A 19,359-nucleotide genomic window follows, 5' to 3' on the forward strand; every position below is an offset into this window, starting at 1 on the left:
TGGAATAAGATACTGTGTCCTGTTTGAGTTAGGCTATGTTCAGCCACTGCTGATTTTTCAGGTTGGCCAAGTCTGCAGTGTCTTTCATGTTCTTTTACTCTTCTCTGGATGCTATGCTGTGTGGTCCCAATGTAAACTTGTCCACAGCTGAAGGGTATGCGATATACTCCTGCAGAGGTGAGGGGGTCTCTACTGCCTTTTGCTGATCGTAGCATCTGTTGTATTTTTCTGGTGGGTCTGAATACTGTTTGTAGGTTGTGCTTTTTCATAAGTTTTCCCATCTGATCAGTGATTCCTTTGATATATGGCAAAAACACTTTTCCTGTGGGAGACTGTTTTTCCTTAGTTTTTTTATTTATCCTTGGTTTAATCGCCCTTCTGATTTCATTTCTGGAGTAGCCATTTGCTTGAAATGCGTGGTTTAGATCATTAATTTCCTCGTTGAGAAAGTACGGATCACATATCCGTCTTGCATGGTCTATTAGTGTGTTTATTATGCCTCTTTTCTGTTGAGGGTGGTGATTGAAGTTTTTGCATAAGTACCGATCCGTGTGAGTTGGTTTCCTGTAGGCCTTGTGACCTAATTGAAAGTTTGCTTTGCGGATGACCAAGGTATCTAGAAATGTGAGTTTACCCTCGATTTCTTTTTCCATGGTGAATTGTATGTTCGGGTGGATATTGTTGAGGTGGTTTAAAAACTCCATCAATTCTTCCTCACTATGACTCCAAATGATAAAGTTGTCATCCACAAACCGGAACCAGACTGTAGGTTTGTGGGGTGCTGATTCTAAAGCTGTTTTTCAAAATGTTCCATGTAGAAGTTTGCTATAACCGGGCTGAGATGGCTTCCCATGGCCACCCCATCCATCTGGAAGTAACTGGTTGTCAGACAATGGTGGAATAAGGCTGTTACATCCTCTGGAAAAATCTGATTAATAAGCGTGATTGTCTTTTTTACCGGAACCTTAGTAAAAAGGGATACAACATTAAAACTGACGAGTATGTCCCATGGATTGAGTTTCAGAGGACTGATTTTGTTGATGAAATGTGCTGAATCTTTGATGTAAGATGTGGTTTTTCCAATGTGGTCCTGTAGATTGGCCAGATGTTTAGCTAATTCATATGTCGGTGAACCAATGGCACTCATGATGGGTCGTAGTGGGACTGAATCCTTATGAATTTTAGGGAATCCATATAGTCATAGTGGCTGTGCTTCTGTCTTGCATAGTTTTCTGCGCGTGTTGGGATGAAGTGAGGAATTCCTGATCAGTGCATTTGTTAGCCTGGTGATTTTGCGGGTTGGAGCCTCCTCAGGATACAGTGAAGTTTCCCCCCATTAGCATTCCACACCCTGGGAAACTTTTATAGGATGACTCAGCCCAAATCCATCTTCCTGAGTAGATATAAATTACCTGCTAACATATTTTCCACACATTTACACTGAGAGATCTCTGTCTTTTGGTGCTACACCTCTGAAGATGCCAGTCACAGCTGCTGGCAAAACATCAGGAACTATAATGCCAAGATCACGGCCATACAGCCCGGAAAATCTACAACTAACATTATCCAGCCGTGAAAGCCTTCGACAATATAGCTTTATATTAAACTGCATAAAAACTAAATGGGGTTGAAGAACAAGCTGAGCTGACTCAGGTTGCTTCCAATCACAGTTCTTTTTTTAAAATTTTTTTTTTATTGGATTAGAAATCTCTATAATATCTATTACAATCAATTTCCTTTAAATATTCCAGTTCTAACCCCCTCCCTTTCCCCCCCTTTTGTTGACTTCCAACAGTTTTCCAACCCCTTATCCGTTTTTCCCCCTACTCATTTCAAACTTATTTTATTCTATTAAACATATACTTTCACTCTCTTCTAAGCTTCTATTATAACCCAGTGCTGTCTCTATTCCCTTTCCCACTTAACTTATCGACTAAATGTTACATTCCTGGCATATATTCTTTAATAATAACAGTCATTTGTCTACTTTTGTACTCCATATTCTATCTTATTTCGTCTCGTCAATATGGGGCAAACAATTTGTTCCTTATTCTGCATAACTTTAAGTACTTCTATGAGCATTGTATACATTCACTGTAAGTCAATCAATTTAACTCATACTCTATATGTTGCTCTTTACTTCCTTCTATCTTATATTCATTCTATCTTAATTATATAATTTCTCCATTATACAATTATCTGCCAGAAATAAAATTAGTTAATTTCTATCCTTATAATTCTTATAGTAACACCTCTATTACTTAGTACTATGTATAGTAGTCAAATAAAATATTTGCTTAGAATTTCTCATTTAACTCTCCTCCCCTTGGTAAAGTCACTTCCCTCTTCTTTTGTTGTATTTCAGTAATTTTCAAACTGCCACAGTTCTCCTCCCACCTCCCATTTTTTCACCAAATATTGCTTCAACTTTTCCCAATCCATGTTGAACTGTCCTGGATCAAGGTCTCTCAGTTTCCTTGTCATTTTGTCCATTTCCGCCATGTACAGCAATTTGTAAATCCAGTCCTCGATAGTTGGCACTTCTTGTACTTTCCACTTTTGCGCATACAACAGTCTAGCCGCTGCTGTCATGTAAAATAACAATGTCCTGTATTGTGCCGGAATATCCTCCGTTCCCAAGTTCAGTAGCAGGAGTTTTGGGTTCTTATTAACTTGAAATTGTAAAATCTCACTTATCACTCTTATTATTTCCCCCCAGTACTGCCTAGCTACCTCACAAGTCCACCACATGTGGTACAACGATCCTTCATGCTTTTTACATTTCCAGCATTTATCAGACATGTTCAAATTCCCTAACGCAATTTTCTTTGGCGTCAAATACCAACGATAAATCATTTTATAAACGTTCTCTTTAATGTTAGTGCATGTCGTGATCTTCAATGTATTCTTCCACAAGTATTCCCACGCCTCCATTGTTATTTCTTTATTAAAGTTTATAGCCCACTTCACCATTTGCACTTTAACTGTCTCATCTTCTGTGTACCATTTTAGCAACACTTTGTAAGTCTTAGAGATTTCCTTTTTATCCTCTTGTAAAATTACCTCCTCTAATTCCGAATTCTCCATTCTTACCCCTCCTTTCACACAGTCTGAGTTATAGAGATCTCTAATCTGTCTATATTGAAACCAATCATAGCTTGGAGACAACTCGTCTTGCGTCCTTATTCTTAGTTTGGAAAATTCTATTCGTGTTATCTCCTTATATGTTAAACACTGTTGTTCATTATCGACAGTTCTTGGGTCTATTACTTCATAAGGAACCACCCAGGAGGGAATTCCTTCCTGTAGGTAATCTCTATACTTCTTCCAAATTGTGAAGAGGCTTCTCCGAATGTAATGGTGTAGAAACATAGAGTCTGCTTTTACTTTGTCATACCACAGATATGCATGCCATCCAAATATTTTTTATATCCTTCTAAGGCCAGTAGTTTGCGGTTTTTGAGCGTCATCCAGTCTTTCAGCCACACCAAACAGATTGCATCGTAGTAGAGTCTTAGATTGGGCAGTTGCATTCCCCCTCTCTCTTTTGCGTTTTGTAATACTTTCATTTTCACTCGAGGCTTCTTGCCTGCCCAAACAAAGTCCGATATTTTCCTCTGCCATTTTTCAAACTGCTTAGAGTCCCGAATAATTGGTATTGTTTGTAACAGAAACATCACTCTTGGCAGCACATTCATCTTAACTACTGCAATTCTTCCCAACCATGACAAATTCAATCTATTCCATTTAATCAAATCTTGCTCTATCTGAGTCCACAGTTTCTCATAATTATTCTTGAATAGATCTATATTCTTTGCAGTCAGTTCAATTCCCAAATATTTCACCTTACTTGTTACTTCACAATCTGTTATTTCCGTTAATAACTGTTGTTTTTGTTTGGTCATATTTTTGCATAATATCTTAGACTTCTTTTTATTTACATAGAATCCTGCCAAATCTCCAAATTCCTTGATTTTCTCTATTACCTTTGGCATGTTCTCAATTGGATCTTCCACAATTAACATTATGTCATCCGCAAATGCTCTGACCTTGTAGGAAAAGTCTTTTATTTTTATTCCACGGATGCATTATCTTCTCGAATCTGTATCATCAATATTTCCAAAACCAAAATAAACAACAGTGGAGACAACGGGCAACCTTGTCTTGTACCTTTACCTATAGTCAATTTCTTAGTCACCTCATCATTCACCACAATTGCTGCACTCTGGTCTCTGTAGATTTCTTTCACTGCTCTTATAAATCTTTCCCCCATTTGTAGCTGTTCCATAGTGGCAAACATAAAATCCCAGTTCAAATTGTCAAATGCTTTTTCAGCGTCCACAAAGAAGAAACCAACCTCCTTATAACAACGCTTATCATAGTATTCAATAGCATTTATAACTGTCCTTAAATTGTCTTTAATTTGTCTGTTTGGTAAAAAACCAGCTTGTTCCTCCTCAATAACTTCGGAAAGCCATCCCTTTACTCTTTCCGCCAATATCTTCGCAAAGATTTTATAGTCATTATTAAGTAGTGAAATAGGTCTGTAATTTTTAACATTAGTCAAATCTTGTCCTTCTTTGGGGATCAATGATATATTAGCTTCACTCCAAGTGTCAGGAATCCTCTGATCCCTCAAAACACCATTGATGACTTCTTTTAGGAATGGCACCAGTTCATTGACCATTACCTTGTAAAATTTGGCTGTAAGTCCATCAGGTCCTGGCGCCTTTCCCAGATTTGTTGACTGTATTGCCTTCCTTATCTCTTCCTCCGTTACCTCACTGTTCAGTTTGTCTCTCCATCTTTCCGAAATTACTGGGAGCTTCATTTTCCCCAAGTACGTCGCTATTGAGTCTTTATTCACTTCTTTTTTGTTGTACAGTTTAGCATAAAATTTGTAAAAGGCTCTGCTAATAGCCGTCTGTTCCAGATATACTTTATTGTCCTCACATATTTTATTTATTGTCTTCTTCTCCTTTCTCTTCTTCAGTTGCCACGCCAAATATTTCCCAGGTTTATTTGCACCTTCAAACGACTTTTGGTTCATTCTCTTAAGGTTCCATTCCAGTTCTTTATTATTCATTGCCGTCAACTGCTCTTGTAGGATTTTAATATCCTGGTATATTTTCTTTTTCCCTGGCCTTTTCTTTAATTGTATTTCTTTGGCTTTTATTTTCTCCATAATCTCCTGTCTCTTCTCCTCTTTTTTTTCCCTAGCTCTTCCATTTAAGTCCATTAGTATACCTCTAATTACTGCCTTATAGGTATCCCATACCTTATTAGTTGGTACTTCTCTATTAATGTTGTGTTGTATGAAGAACTTAGTTTCCCTTCTCAACATCTCCATATTTTCTCCCTCTTGTAACAAGTCCTCATTTATTCTCCATCCTTTCCTTTTGGTTCTTTTTCCAAACTTCCACATAATTGGATTATGATCTGAGCCTACCATGGGCATTATTTCTACGTCCTTAGTCCAAAGCGCTAAGTCTTTTGAGGCCCATATCATATCAATTCGTGATAACGTAGAGTGTCTCGCAGAATAAAACGTATATTGTCTGCCTTTAGGATTCTGTCTTCTCCATACATCTTCCAAAATTTCCTGTTGCATTAACACAAAAAAAGTCTTTGGTAGTAATCCTCTTTTCTTTTGTACAGTTGATGATTTTTTGTCCTGTTCCAAGTTTGTAACTCCATTGAAGTCTCCTGCAAGAATTATCTGGTCATAAGAAAGTTCATCTAATTGCTTCCTTAAATCCTCAAAGAAGCTTTCTTTTGCTCCATTAGGTGCATAAATTCCAATCACCAACGCTCTCTTTAAATTCCATGTACATTCCACTGCTAAAAATCTGGCTTCCACATCTCTCATCACTAATTTTGGCTGTAGCTCCTCTTTTATATACAATGCCATTCCCCTTTTTTTCTTTTTTGAGGCCGCTACAAAGTCATTGCCCAATTTGTTCAATTTAAGATATTTTACATCCTGCTTTCTGATATGAGTCTCTTGCAAACACACAATATCACATTTTTGTTTTAATAGCCAGTGGAAAATACTTTTTCTCTTATTCGGTGAGTTAAGTCCATTTACATTCCAAGATAACACTTTACACTCCATATTCATAACCTTGTTGTTGGTAAGTCCTTTTCATTGTCCCTCATAAACTTTTCCATTTCTAATTCAGATCTGATGCGCTTTTTCACTCCTCCAAATTCAAAGGACACTCCTTCTGGTAATTCCCATCTGTACCTTATTTTCATGTCCTTCAGAGTCTGGACTAAGGCTTTGTATTTTTTCCGGTCTAGCAACACCGATCTGGGTAACTCCTTCCACTCACAGTTCTTGCTCCCCTCCCCGCCAGTAGCACATTCACAGCAGCAGTGAGAGCAAAATGGGGAACTGCCTTTGTGTAGAAGCATCCTCAGCAAGCTAAACTACTTCCAGCGCGTGGCAGGTTCTCTGCTGAAATGGCAGCTGATGTGACTAGGCACGTGCAATCTGGATCTTGGATTCAGGAGGAAAAAATAGATTTTTGCCAATCCAGCTTTCCTGAATTAAATCAAAGAATCCCAGATCTGATCCAGGAACTCAGATCCCTGGATAAATATGCGAAATGTGGCTTCAGACTGTGGCTGGCTTCTTCCTGGACTTCTGCTTTTTTCCAAGATGGGAGGGGGAGGAGGGAGGGAGGCAGAGGGAGGAGAAGTGAGGCAAAGAGGGAAGAGTGAGTGGGCAATCTGTGTAGGAGCTCTCCTAGTCTGCCTGGCTTCTGTGAATGACACTGGTTTAGTTGGGCGAAGTTGCAATCATGTCCCTTGCTTCAGTTGGGATGGAATTCTCTGTTTTGACATAATTCTCTGGTTTGATGTTGGTCAAACCAGTTGGGCTAAGTTGCAATCATGTCCCTTGCTTCAGTTTGGCTCTGCTGGGCTTCCTCTTGCATTTGGGAGTGTGCCTTTGGCCACTGACAGCCTTGCTCTGCATGTTTCTGCCTGACATCCTGCTTGGAAACATTTCCTCTATAGGAAACAATGGATAGTGGATAGAGGCACCTTCTTCACAGGCCCAACTGGACCTTGGGGTGGTTTTTAGAGGACCATTAAAAATAGGTGACCTGCAAATTTGGTGGTGTTTCCTTGAAAAATGCCACCCACAGCTCCCCAGATAGCTTTCCCCATAGGGAATAATAGCCAACTAAATTTGGGATTCTCTGATCTGTCTTAATTTTGTTTGGGGGCCCATAAAATTGGGCCCTGGGGTGTCCAATCTTCATGAAACATAGAGGACAGTCAGGAGTAGGCTCCCTCCAAATTTGGTGAAATTAGTTTGAAAAATGATCTCCCCCTCCCCCACCAGAGAGCCCCCAGAGTGATTTTTCTGGCATTGGGCTGGGATGGAGTTGAGGAGTGAAAGAGAAGGTTGATGTTGACGTTGAAGAGAAAACATCTTTTGATCCTGTCTACTTATAATCAATCAAAATACACTATATTTATTAAACTAAAATTTGAACTGATTTTCCGTTTTAAAAAATGAAAGTTTCAATTGTTTTGAGGGACAAAATAACTGTAGTACAAGCATTTCTGGCTTAAGCAACCATTGCATAGAAAAAAAGGAACAAATAGGAGAATAATAAGAACCAACACAAATCAATTATGATGTAGCGTAGAGGTCTGACTGTCAGACTAGGACCTGGGAGACTCAAGTTAAATCACCACTCTGCCATGGAAGTTCACTCAGTAACCATGGTCCAGTCACACTCTCTCAGCCTAACCTACTTCTTAGGGTAAGGAGGAGGGGAAAACAACATAAGCAGCTTTAGGTGCCCACTAGAAAGAAAAGCAGGGTATAAATGAAGTAAAATAAATATGACTACACAGTCTTTATGTACCAGAGACAGTATTTAATGTTACCATCATCAGATGACAGTTCTTTAGGAGCCCTTTCAGGACTTGCCTTCTTGGATCTTGCGTAAAAAACTGAATGTCGATCCCCTTCTCCTTTTTTGGGCGGCTCTACTGGAGACTGCATGAAACACAAGAACATCCAAATGATAGATCTACTTTCTTAAAGAACCAACTGCTAAAATAACATCAGAAAATGAGTGGTAGAAAAGAGCCAGTAGCACCTATAAGACCAACAACATTTGTGGTAGGGTATAAGCTTTTGTGAGCCACAGATTGAGCTGTGAGCCATGAAAGCTCATACCCTACCACAAATTTTGTTAGTTTTATAGGTGCTACTGGAGTCTTTTCTACTGCTACGGACAGACAAACACAGCTACCCATCATGATCTTACTCATGAGTGGTTTCCTTTGGCTGGGATACTATTGGGAAGCAGGGGTTACTGGAGGGGCATTCATGTGGACAAGAAAGTCTGGGTCCTCTTGGTCCTGCCTGTATCAGCACCATTTTCCTTCTCCCAGTCCACTTCAGTGGCCAGGCCAGTATAAACCTCTCTCTACTAATTCTTCAGAATTCTCACCTTTTATTGTCTTTTTTAAAAAGTAGGTCTCTAGCCCCTCTCACTGTGGAAGACATAAGGGTAAAGGCATATTTCCACAATAAAGTGGGCTAGACACTTCTTAAAAATGAAAGCTAGTAATTCAGGGAACATGATAAACAGATTGCTATACCATTATAACTCTGTAACAATCTGTCAATCACAGATTCAAAAAAAAAATCTAAGAGTCCAGTAGCACCTTTAAGACTAACCAACTTTATTGTAGCATAAGCTTTCAAGAATCACAGTTCTCTTCGTCAGATGCATCTGACAAAGAGAACTGTGATTCTCGAAAGCTTATGCTACAATAAAGTTGGTTAGTCTTAAAGGTGCTACTGGACGGTTTTTGATTTTGCTACTACAGACTAACACGGCTAACTCCTCTGAAAAAAAAATCTGAGAGCAGAGGAGGGAGAATGGCTGCTGCAGGAGGTAGGGGCAGGGAAACACAGGGATATATCCCAAGTGGAAGCCCTGTTGCCACTGTGTTGTGCTGACAAGAAGCCACATGGAAACCACAAAAGCCCATCCCCTTGTGGAAAATACCAGATTTCTTAAATTCTTTAGTATGTATTTTTCCACAGATTCTTTTACTTGTACTTCAGTCACTAGATAGTGGTGCCTTAATGTTTCCTTAATGAATCAGTAACTTCAGAAATAATACTGTTACTTTTTAATCATCATTAAGAATGGGATAAAGGCCTACAACTCTTGCCCTTCTATCTTCCAGACCACAAACTCCAAGAGCCAGTCTTAACTGTAATTAACAGAAAAAATCTTAACTGTAGTTGAAGCTAACAAAACAATTCTGCTTTATCAGGATTTAAATTAACTGACTGCCCAACCATAACTGAAAGATAAGTTTCAAATTCTAGTTTAATACTTTTTACCCTTGTGAGACTTGTCCCATTGGACATGCTCAAGTTCAGCCACCTGGGCTAGGAATCCATATTGCTGCATACCTTTAAGTTTGGGGACAGGGGCATTCAACCACTCTGGGCCAATGGGGATCTTACCCACTTCTTCCCCCGTAACCCAAGTACTACCACCACCACCACCCTGCATGTTCTTAATAGGGAGTCAGGTACCTGAACAGGGAGGAGGCGAGGAGATGCCTTGGAACGGCTGGTATGGGTGTCCAGTCTCTTTAAAGGAACAGATAAGAAGTCAATGGGGGGTATACAAGAGAGATGCCAAGCATTTAATTTTATTTGTTACACATCATTAAGCATGATAGGGCATGGTAAGAGAAAGCATCCTCAACTGAGAAAGAGAATAAAGGGGCCAAAAGAGGAGCAGCAGCAGAAAACTGGTTGTAAGAAAGCCTCAAGGAGGAAAGAAGACAGGAAGATGAGAAGGGAGTGGCTGGAACGAAGTTAACCAAAGGCTCACTGCACTAGGAACAGGTGAGGGGCCCTGCAAGAAGTGAGGGGTATCTGTGTAGGCAATGAGGGGATTGGCCAAGCAAACTTGTTAAATAGACAGTTTAAGTGGCAGAACCCCAGCCTAGTTGTCCATGGAGTCCACAAGCTTCAGTGTGCTGCTCTTGCCGGACCCAACAAACAGAGCAATCCTAAGTAGAGTTACTCCCATCAAAGCCCATTGATTTCAATGGGCTTAGACATGTGTAACTCTATTTAGGATTGAGCTGAAAAACAGTGAATTATAGTGTCATTTCAATACTAGAATAAAGGCTGCGGCGGGGTTAGGGTTAGCGTGAGACTGCTTAAGTGTAGTTACATGATGGACACATTGTTATCTGCAGTGCCCTCCCTAAACTGATAGGCTGAATGCCCTAGTCAAATGCTAATTTCTGCCCAGTGACCCTCCAGCAGTCTTCACTTAATCGTGTTAAGGATAATGCCTCTCTTCTGCTTAATACCTGCTCACTCCCTAATATCAGACAAAAGATTTAGTTGCTTACATTCTAGCTTGCAGTTTTCAGTAAGCTCAGCCACACAAGTACATTGTCAAAATGAAAACAATTAAAAATACAATGGTCTGGATCCTACAAATTTGCTAATTATAGCAACGTCCCCAGGCTTAAGATGCCTTTCTTGATGGAAGGGCCTTTTGGGTCTGTGTAAGGCTCCTTACACTACAGGCAAGTGCCTCTGTTAGCAGAACAAATTTAGAGGATCCAACCTCTTAACTGTACAAAAACCAAAACAGCAATTATGAACTAACTGTAGCAAAGCTATCCATTTACCAAAGCTCTAGGTAATGAAAAGGACTTCATCTTTCTTTTAACAGCAAAAATAAATCCAGCCAAATAGGCCACAGTGTATAAAATACTGGGCAACACAACAGAAATGGATTCTGCTCATCATGCATCCAATGGAGGAGGTGTCCAGAACAAGGCATCAACAGATAACTTAAGAAAGCAGCAAAGTTTGTATGGGAAGAGGCACTCCCAGAGGGTCACTGAAGGGGAGAGAATGCTGTTGAACACCGGGCATATTGGTCACCATGGGCAACAAAAGCCAACAAGAATAGAATGCAGTCTTCAGTTCCTATAACAGGGTTCTGAGCAAGAGGATCAAATGGAAGCATGAGAACGAACCAGTCCCCTCAAGAAGCTGTATTAAAAATTCCGAGTATTGGGAAAGGGAGAACCCTTACCTTAGCTGAAAAGCCATGGCCAGTTATTATACAGACTTTTTGCATGAAATTTTACCACATTTTAAAATCTGTAAACTAGCTGAGACACTAGAAATAGAAGCTTTGCAAGAGTCAGCTGGATAAAGTGCTCAGTGAATTTCCACGGAGGAAAGTTCATCATTCCATCTCTAGGCATAATGAAAGTGAAGATGCATGCAAAAGACATTTGGCTGTTTTCCCAAGTGAATCTTATTCATGTGGGAGCCTTAAGTCTCGATCACAGGACACACTTGTGATCTGAACATTTATTAAAATGGAATACTGGCTAACGTATGAACTCTGATGAAGCCTCTTTATGATTTTGATTAATGAAAGGAAATGTTTTACATTTACACAGAGACACTGCCATGTCCTGGAAATTAATGTAAGGTATCAGCTTTGGAGGACACATTCTTCTCTGAACGTTATGTATCTATCTTAATGTATACATTAGAATATTCCATTACGTACTCTTCCCACGTACCAATAAAACAAACACCTCTTAAAATTTCACTTGTGACAGTTTCCATATCACAAATTATTATAAATTATAATTTATTTTAAAAACAACCATCTTATTATGTTCAATTTTGAGCAAAAATATGCATGTAATAAATAAAAGTTTAAAATGCATGTATACTATTTTCATTGCAGTACCTATATTAATATTAACATAGCAACATTGAGATATGAGAATGACATGTAAATAATTCATTCTCTAAATTCTTTTTTTCACTACTGCTTTAGGATTCTACTACTGTACCGCTATGACTTTAATGCCTAGTGCAAAACTGAAATAAGCAGGTAAATAAATCAGGGTGTGATCCAGAAAAATCAGTCTGTGGCATTTATGCTTCACTCCCCATACCAATACAAGTAGGCAATACCAGGCTAACTATGAGCATACTTCGAATCCAGATACAACACAAAGGTCACACAACTATTGTAGCTGCTGTGTTCCTATACTAGTAGCTGATGCAGAATGTGAACTGCCTGGTATTTTGCTTTTAGACAGGCCTGGAATTTGCCCAACCCTTGTTACTTGCTCTGGCATAGAAAGTGGATGTGAACAATACAGTCAATGCTGCAGCACAATTCAGCTTGTAATATGGGAAACGGCATGCAAAAGAGCATCCAGGAAAGGGCAACCATGCATATGAATCACATATACTATAGACAATATAAGCAGCAATCCAAATAATACCGGGAGCAAATCCTGCTGAATAAAATGGGACTGATTTCTGAGTACACTTTCTTGGGATTGCTCCTACATAATTACCTTTGTTCATTATGACTCAACATTTAACAGAGTATACATGTACATACTGCATTCATATACCAAAAAAATGAAGTCAAGGTACCCATTAAAGCCCAATAAATGTATTGTTCCACAGTTGGCTATAAGTCTACTTTATCAGGTGCCTTTTAAGTATCTCTCCATGTTACTACTGTAACAGGCAGCAATTCTTCCAGAATTTGTACACAGATTATTTATGAGCCCACACATATACTCCATAGATGACTTTTGTTCTTCTCATTACAAACTCTTTCTGTAGCAATACTATCCACCTAAACATAATTATCATCTCCGGAAAATCTAATATGTTCACTGTATTGCCACAGTCACACAGTTATTGCAGGTATAAGGACCAACAAGAACCACAATAAAAAGCACACACTTTGGGACTGTATTTGAGTATACTTTTTTCCAAGCTGTCCTCATTCTAGGTGTCAGGTTAGAATAAGCTAAGCAGAGAGACTGCATGTGCAGAAACAGAATTTCGACTTGAGCAAGTAAAGTAGGGATGAGGTAGGACAGAATCATATAAGAATTTCTATTCCCGCTTTCCAGCCACAGTTTAACAAAAAAAAAGTTTTAAATCAACAAAAACAATAAAAAGGCAATTAAAACAAAAGCTAGATCAGAAAACATAACAGAAAAAAATGCATCATCCACTGGGAAAATCTAAATGTCTTAACCTGGCAACTAAAAGTTCTTAAAGTAGACATTGACTGTTTTTAAGTATAGTATTCCAAAACTGGTCTACTACCACCCAAAAAGTTCAAACCCTAATTGTTACACACTTCTCTGAAGTCACAAGCACCTGAAAAAGAGATCTTACAATACTGGCAGGTTCATCCGCCTATAGGGCAACAGAATAGGCACAAAGAAATGTGAGCAGATGGGAAGGAAGCAAGTTTCTTGGCCACTTGTTCTGTTATCTCTGTGTACAATGTTTATTCAAATTTGTTTAGCTTGCCTTCTTTGCTTCCCTTAAATCTGCAATCCAATTCTCACTTATTTGGGTATAAGTCCCACTGAACTGGCAAATGAGGTGGTGGAATGGACTGAACCATTTCAAATTGCTTGTGGAAAAATTCACAGGGTTAATACTTCCCACATAAAAACTCTCTGCAAATAAAAAATAGCCCCTTAGGGAGAATCTACCCTAGCCATTCACATGCTGTACTATTTTGCCCTCCCCTTGCAGTATGAAGTGACAGTGTCCATTCCACCAACTCAGAACCACCTCATTATGCTTCATGTCCAGACCAGGCCTCAGTCCAAGCTTAGTTCTAAAAAAACATGTATATGATCAGACTGCATATTTATTATCTAATTACTAAGCTTTTTTTCAGCAGGAACGCAGTGGAATGGAGTTCGGGCACCTCTTGAAAATGGTCACATGGCCGGTGGCCCCACCCCCGATCTCCAGACAGAGGCGAGTTTAGATTGCCCTCCGTGCTAGCGGTGCAGAGGGCAATCTAAACTCCCCTCTGTCTGGAGTTCAGGGGGCAGGGCCACCGGCCATGTGACCATTTTCTCCTAGGGCAACCCACTGAGTTCCACCACCTCTTTTCCCAGAAAAAAAGGCCTGACTAAGCCCATGATTAGCTAGATATCTTTTTTCCCCAAGGAAGCAAACTGTTGCTTCTCATTCTAAGCACATCTGACAGCAGGGGATATAAATCCAAAGCATACGATTAGCAGACTCTTGACTCCTAACTTCCTTTGTAAGGAAGAGAAAAAACACTTTCACTATTTCTTCATCAAGTACTGTTAATGGAAAGAATCTTCAATAAGGATGCTGTTTACAAATCGCTAAAACTGTCTCTAATTTATGTCAACTGAAGTTCTCTCCACACTAGGATACTGCTGTTCAGTTAATCTTTTTTTGCAATCCGCTGAAAGTATAATTAAAACAATGAGTTTGATCCTGTGATTAGTGGACACAAGGATTGTGGATCTTTCCAGCATCCTTTTTTGAATACAGGGAAGCTTATTCCCAGAGCCGTGAGGACACATGTGGTCTCAGAGCCATTGGGGTCTGGAGGATGTAGAGAGAAGGGGACAAAAATGCTCCCTATTCCATCAACAGATCTACGCTGATGGAAGAGGTAGAAAAGGCAATTTCATCCCCTTCTCCACTGTAGCCTCCCAAGTAGCTATTAGACCACACGGGTACGGCAACTGCAGGCAAAAGTTAGACGGACAGAAATGTGGGAAAGATCCAACACCACCAGTGCCTTCTGCTGACAGACTGCAGGATCCAACTCATTTGTTCCATACAACTCTTAGCCCAATGCTTTATTTCCTTAAAAATTTAGCAATACTCATCCCCACTGGCAAGAATGTAATATATGCTTACTTGGAAATAAGTTCCATTTAGCAAAGGTTTCATCTCACCCTGTACCTGTTCTTTTAAATTTATCTCCTTTGCTCTTCATTGTTCCGTAGTTGCTTCTGTTTCTCAGCTTAACATGCAGGGGCTGCAGCAATACTGAATTGATCCCTCATTTTCCTGATGAAGGGGGGTTTGCAGTAAAAGCCATTATCTTTAAAGATCATAATTGTGCAACTATGAAAAGAAATAAGCAATTGCTTTGATGCAAACAAATGCAGTAACTGAAGCTCTTTCCCTTTTCCAGGAAAAAGAACTGATTAAGGATTGAATGAACACAGTAATTAATTAAGGCGAGAAACAGAATCAATAAAGAGGAAAGGAGGAATAACTTTAAGGGACAGTAGCCCTGAAAAGCCACAACAGTGCTTTGGAAGTCCGCACGGGTTAGGCTAGTCTGCAACTGTGTTTTAAGTAGAGATGGGCACAAACCGAAATACAAACCAAAATTCGGCACAAACCAGGCCAGTTTGTGGTTCGCAAACCAGCAGTTCATCAGAGCCCATTTCTGAAAAACCGCCACAAACTTTAGGCTGATTCATTTTTTGGTTCGTCACTGCAGACAGCCTGGCGCCAATCAATCAGTTTCCTAGGCAACAGGGGATGGACTTTCCGCAGACCTTCTGCTGAGCCGGAAGTGGCCTTCTGCTGGCCCGGAAGTGACATTCTGCTGACCCAGATCTGATGTTTTCACGAACCAAACGAACCAGTTTGCAAACCAGGGCAGGTTCGTGAAAGTTCGTGGTTCGTGAAATGCAATGAACCATGAACCGCACGGTTTGTTTTTTTTCCGGTTCGTGCCCATCTCTAGTTTTAAGTTAAAAAAAAATCACAAATCAGATCTGAAACAGCAAAAAGCAACAGAAAAAAACCCCGAAGTCAGCTGGTTGGCAACAACATCCCTTGATTACCTGATAAAACCTGAGTGAATGAATGCCCATTTCATTCTAAATGAAAAATGTGGAGACAATGTATGCTCAGCCATAACAATTCCAAAACGTTGAAGGTTTTATGTTACTGCTATCCCTGACTGTAGTACATCAGCTCATTTTTTACTTTACCACTGCAGTTTCTGATCCAATTGATTCTGCAGACTTTCTGAGCCCTTTAGAGATTGAGGAAAACCTCATTTCTTCTTCTAAAAAAATGAAGATAATTTTCAGAATTTATTGTGATACCTACTGCTGCACGCTGGCTAATGTTTATGACATAACTAGAACTAAGCATTTCCCCCTCCTCCTCCAATCTCATCTGGGTATAAAAATAGCTTATTTTTAAAAATTACTCTTTCAAAAGCAAGGGAAGTTTCATGCATGTGGGCATGATCCACTAACCCCTGTACACAGTCACATCTTGTAAAGGGCTACAGATGGTATCAAGGGATAGCAAGTCTGGAGTTGTGTGGTGCTGCCACCATATCAAGGGAAAAGAGGTCTGGAGCAGTATAGGGCTACTATATCAGGAAATATAAGAGCCCCATAGGCCAGTTCACCCACTTTACGAACTAGCAAGCAAGGGAAAGTCCCCCAGTTGCTCAATAAAGCTACCACCAGTCCCTTGGTGTTTTCCAAAGCACACGGATGAAGGGACACGCTCTCAGCCTGTAAGGGAATTAAACAAGGCAAAGGCCACTCAGCAAGAATGGTTTTGCAAGATAGTTTTTACAGCAAGATAGTTTTCTGGTAGGTGGTACTCGAGGGTTTACACAAAGGAGGGTTTGATCAACTGGTTTAAAGCTTTGAGACTTCAAAGTTATCAAACCACACAAGAAATATAATAGCTCTAGTTTATTTAAGGTGCAAGGTCATGGTAAAGGCACGAGACAGAATGTGAGGATAAAACAAAAAATATCTATAGCTTTGTAAGCTCTAATTATACATACCAATACATCAACAGAAATAAATCCAAACGTGGTCACAAAGGCAAAAGGCACAGTCTTTAATTAAGAGGCAGAATGGCTAGGCTTCTCAGCAAAGCAAACAGGTGGTCACCTGAGCTTCCATCCAGTCTGAGTCACAAATGAGACCTTTCACAGGACGCACAAACAAAGTCTAGATCTCTGCCTCCAGAGACAAGACTAACCCAAACTAAGTTCCCAGAATCCATTTTGGATCATTGGTTTTTATGCCATTTTGGTGCCTCAGTGGTGCGGGCCCTTACAACCAATCAGGCAGCAAAATGCTGATGTCACTCACAAGAGGTGACTACATGCAAAAAAGGGATGAAACCAAGGCTGCAGTCCTTGGCAACAACCGTCAATCTTGCCAGTGCAAATTAATCAAGAATGTTAATTGGTTCAACACTATACATGGAGGCTCACTCCCTCTAGCAGCAGAGCAGGTAATCTTATCTCCAAGGTCAGAGCAAGTGAAGACTTTGGAGACAGGCTTCCTTCAAACAGCTACTGGCAAGAGAAGCCGGGGGGTGGGGGGTGGGAATTGGGCTAAAGAAATTTTCCTAACAAACAGCTATGCTTCTTGACCAAACCTTTAGGAGACATTGCCTTTGTATAGTTAGAAAAAAACAGTTACTTTCACAATCCTAGTGGCTAAGAATAAGCTATGGACATGGGAAAAGTACCTGGTAGAAACTCAGCTTAGTCTTAAACTTGGGTGGTCTTAGGCAAGTTATGATCTTTCCTAAATGCTGTTTCTTTTTACAATTTTCCATTTCACTTTAAAAAAATCTTTTCCTATTTTCCTTTTTCTTATTACAGATAATTCTAAAGCCAGGCAACTTCTAAATAGTATGATTCACACAGATAAAAGTGGCCCTGAACCAATTATGGCAGAAAACTGGCTTATAAAGTTAAAAATGCATTCGGGTGATAATTGTAAATGATCTCTCTCTCTCTTCCTCCATATTTGCATCTTATCTACTAAAAGAAGCAAAAAAGAAGAAATCAATATTTGAAATGAAACATGATTGTAGTCCCTTGCTCATATTCCATTTTCATGGAGATCTTATTAGAAAATGGACTTTGAGAAAGCCAATCATACAGTGCAGTGGAGAAAATAAAAGAACATGTCTGCTCTAGGCAGAAACAGATTGTTTCCTTTCTCCAGCCATTTAAGATCTTACAGAGATAGGCTCAGAGACAGGCTAAACACAGGAGCTCCCAGAAGGGACTGATCGCTATCCATTGTCTGTCCTCCAGCCACAGTAGCTGAGGGTTGTTCTCCAAATAATCCTATATCCCCCATAGGTGACTCACACCTCTCACTTGCAGATTAAGAACCTAGAATGAAAAGTAACATTTTATATTCAATTGTTAGTGTCAATGGTTGCGACCCAAAGAGGTGCTTGGTACGTCTAGTGGGATTTTTTTTTTATTTTGCTTTTCTTTAACAGGATATTCCTCCTATCACATCACAACCAAACTGTAGAAGTCCTCTCTGACTGAGAAACAGTTTGCCATGGGGCATAGGGACTTGGTCTCTGGCAAGCACAAGGTCAAATGGACGCACAGAATTAGTTCATGGGGTCGCATTCACAACCATTTACAGTTTCTATCATATTGAATATGCAAAGATCAATGAATCTGAACATCAGATGCTGGTGAGACTTTAGACTGGGGTCCAGAGATTGTACTCCATTCCCTGCCTGAATTTGCCAGTTGTTAAATTCTTTTGATGCAGCTGTTGATGCAGACATTTTAAAGACGAAAAGTCAAAATTTAGATCTAGCTAGGTTTCATCTTGTTGGATAAAAACTATGTTTCACATAATTTTTAAATGTCTTCTTACTTTTCTCTTTGGGGACATTGGAGGTTCTGGAGTCCGGTCAGCAAAATTCCTAAAATACAAGATGCAATTTATGTAATTCAAATATTTATCAGTATAAAATGTATTACTTTTTATTATTAAAATTTTATTATTGTTTCTATAATAATATTACAGATTTAAAATACTATAATGAAATACATTACTTCTAAAAGACAATGTACTCTGAAGTTTTGTCTACTTCATATAATAAACATAAAACCAGTATGATAAAGCATATTAATGTTGATACTATGGACTAAAGACTAGCTCTGCCAGATTAGATCAATAATACAGAAAGACTGGTACTCTTTCACCCAAAGCAGGCAGAGCCAGTAGTGCTGTAATATGGAGTATTATCAGAGTATATCATTCTCTGTCGTTCATATATACCATAATTTAGCAGCTGAAGATTTACTAATTGTGATGAACTTGATTGCATTCGCTTGCTTGCTATTTTAACGTGCATTCCCAATAGCTCCAAGCCTCTTCTTAAAGCTGGCAACACAGGATAAGTTGTCAGTCATCATGACAACAAAAACCTAGTGGTTCCCCTTTCCTTCCATTACTCAGACTCAAGTATCTTGGCAGCACTCTAAAACAATTCCCCAGTTCCTGGCCAAGCTGACTTAAAGGTGATAATTCCGTTTTCTTCCTGCTCTGCATTAGCATGCATATATCACAAATTGCCTAATTGCACCATCTTAATAGATAATTTACTACTGAAGACTTGTGGAGCAAGTCAGCTAGAACTGGTGTGGTATAGTTGTTAGAATG

At 39.5% G+C, this 19,359-nt stretch overlaps 1 protein-coding gene across 1 annotated transcript in view; it reads right to left on the reverse strand.

The window, feature by feature from the left end:
- Positions 1-19,359, reverse strand: part of DCDC2C (doublecortin domain containing 2C) — a 66,210-nt gene that overhangs the window by 24,260 nt on the left and 22,591 nt on the right. Inside the window, exons 6-8 of the mRNA XM_054971160.1 lie at positions 18,568-18,616; positions 9,587-9,643; positions 7,909-8,020 (exon numbers count right to left, since the gene is read on the reverse strand). Of these exons, the coding sequence (XP_054827135.1) occupies positions 7,909-8,020; positions 9,587-9,643; positions 18,568-18,616 (218 nt within the window). The remainder of the gene's footprint in view (positions 1-7,908; positions 8,021-9,586; positions 9,644-18,567; positions 18,617-19,359) is intronic.

Source organism: Eublepharis macularius, chromosome 1 (assembly GCF_028583425.1).
Source record: "Eublepharis macularius isolate TG4126 chromosome 1, MPM_Emac_v1.0, whole genome shotgun sequence".
NCBI lineage: Eukaryota > Metazoa > Chordata > Lepidosauria > Squamata > Eublepharidae > Eublepharis > Eublepharis macularius.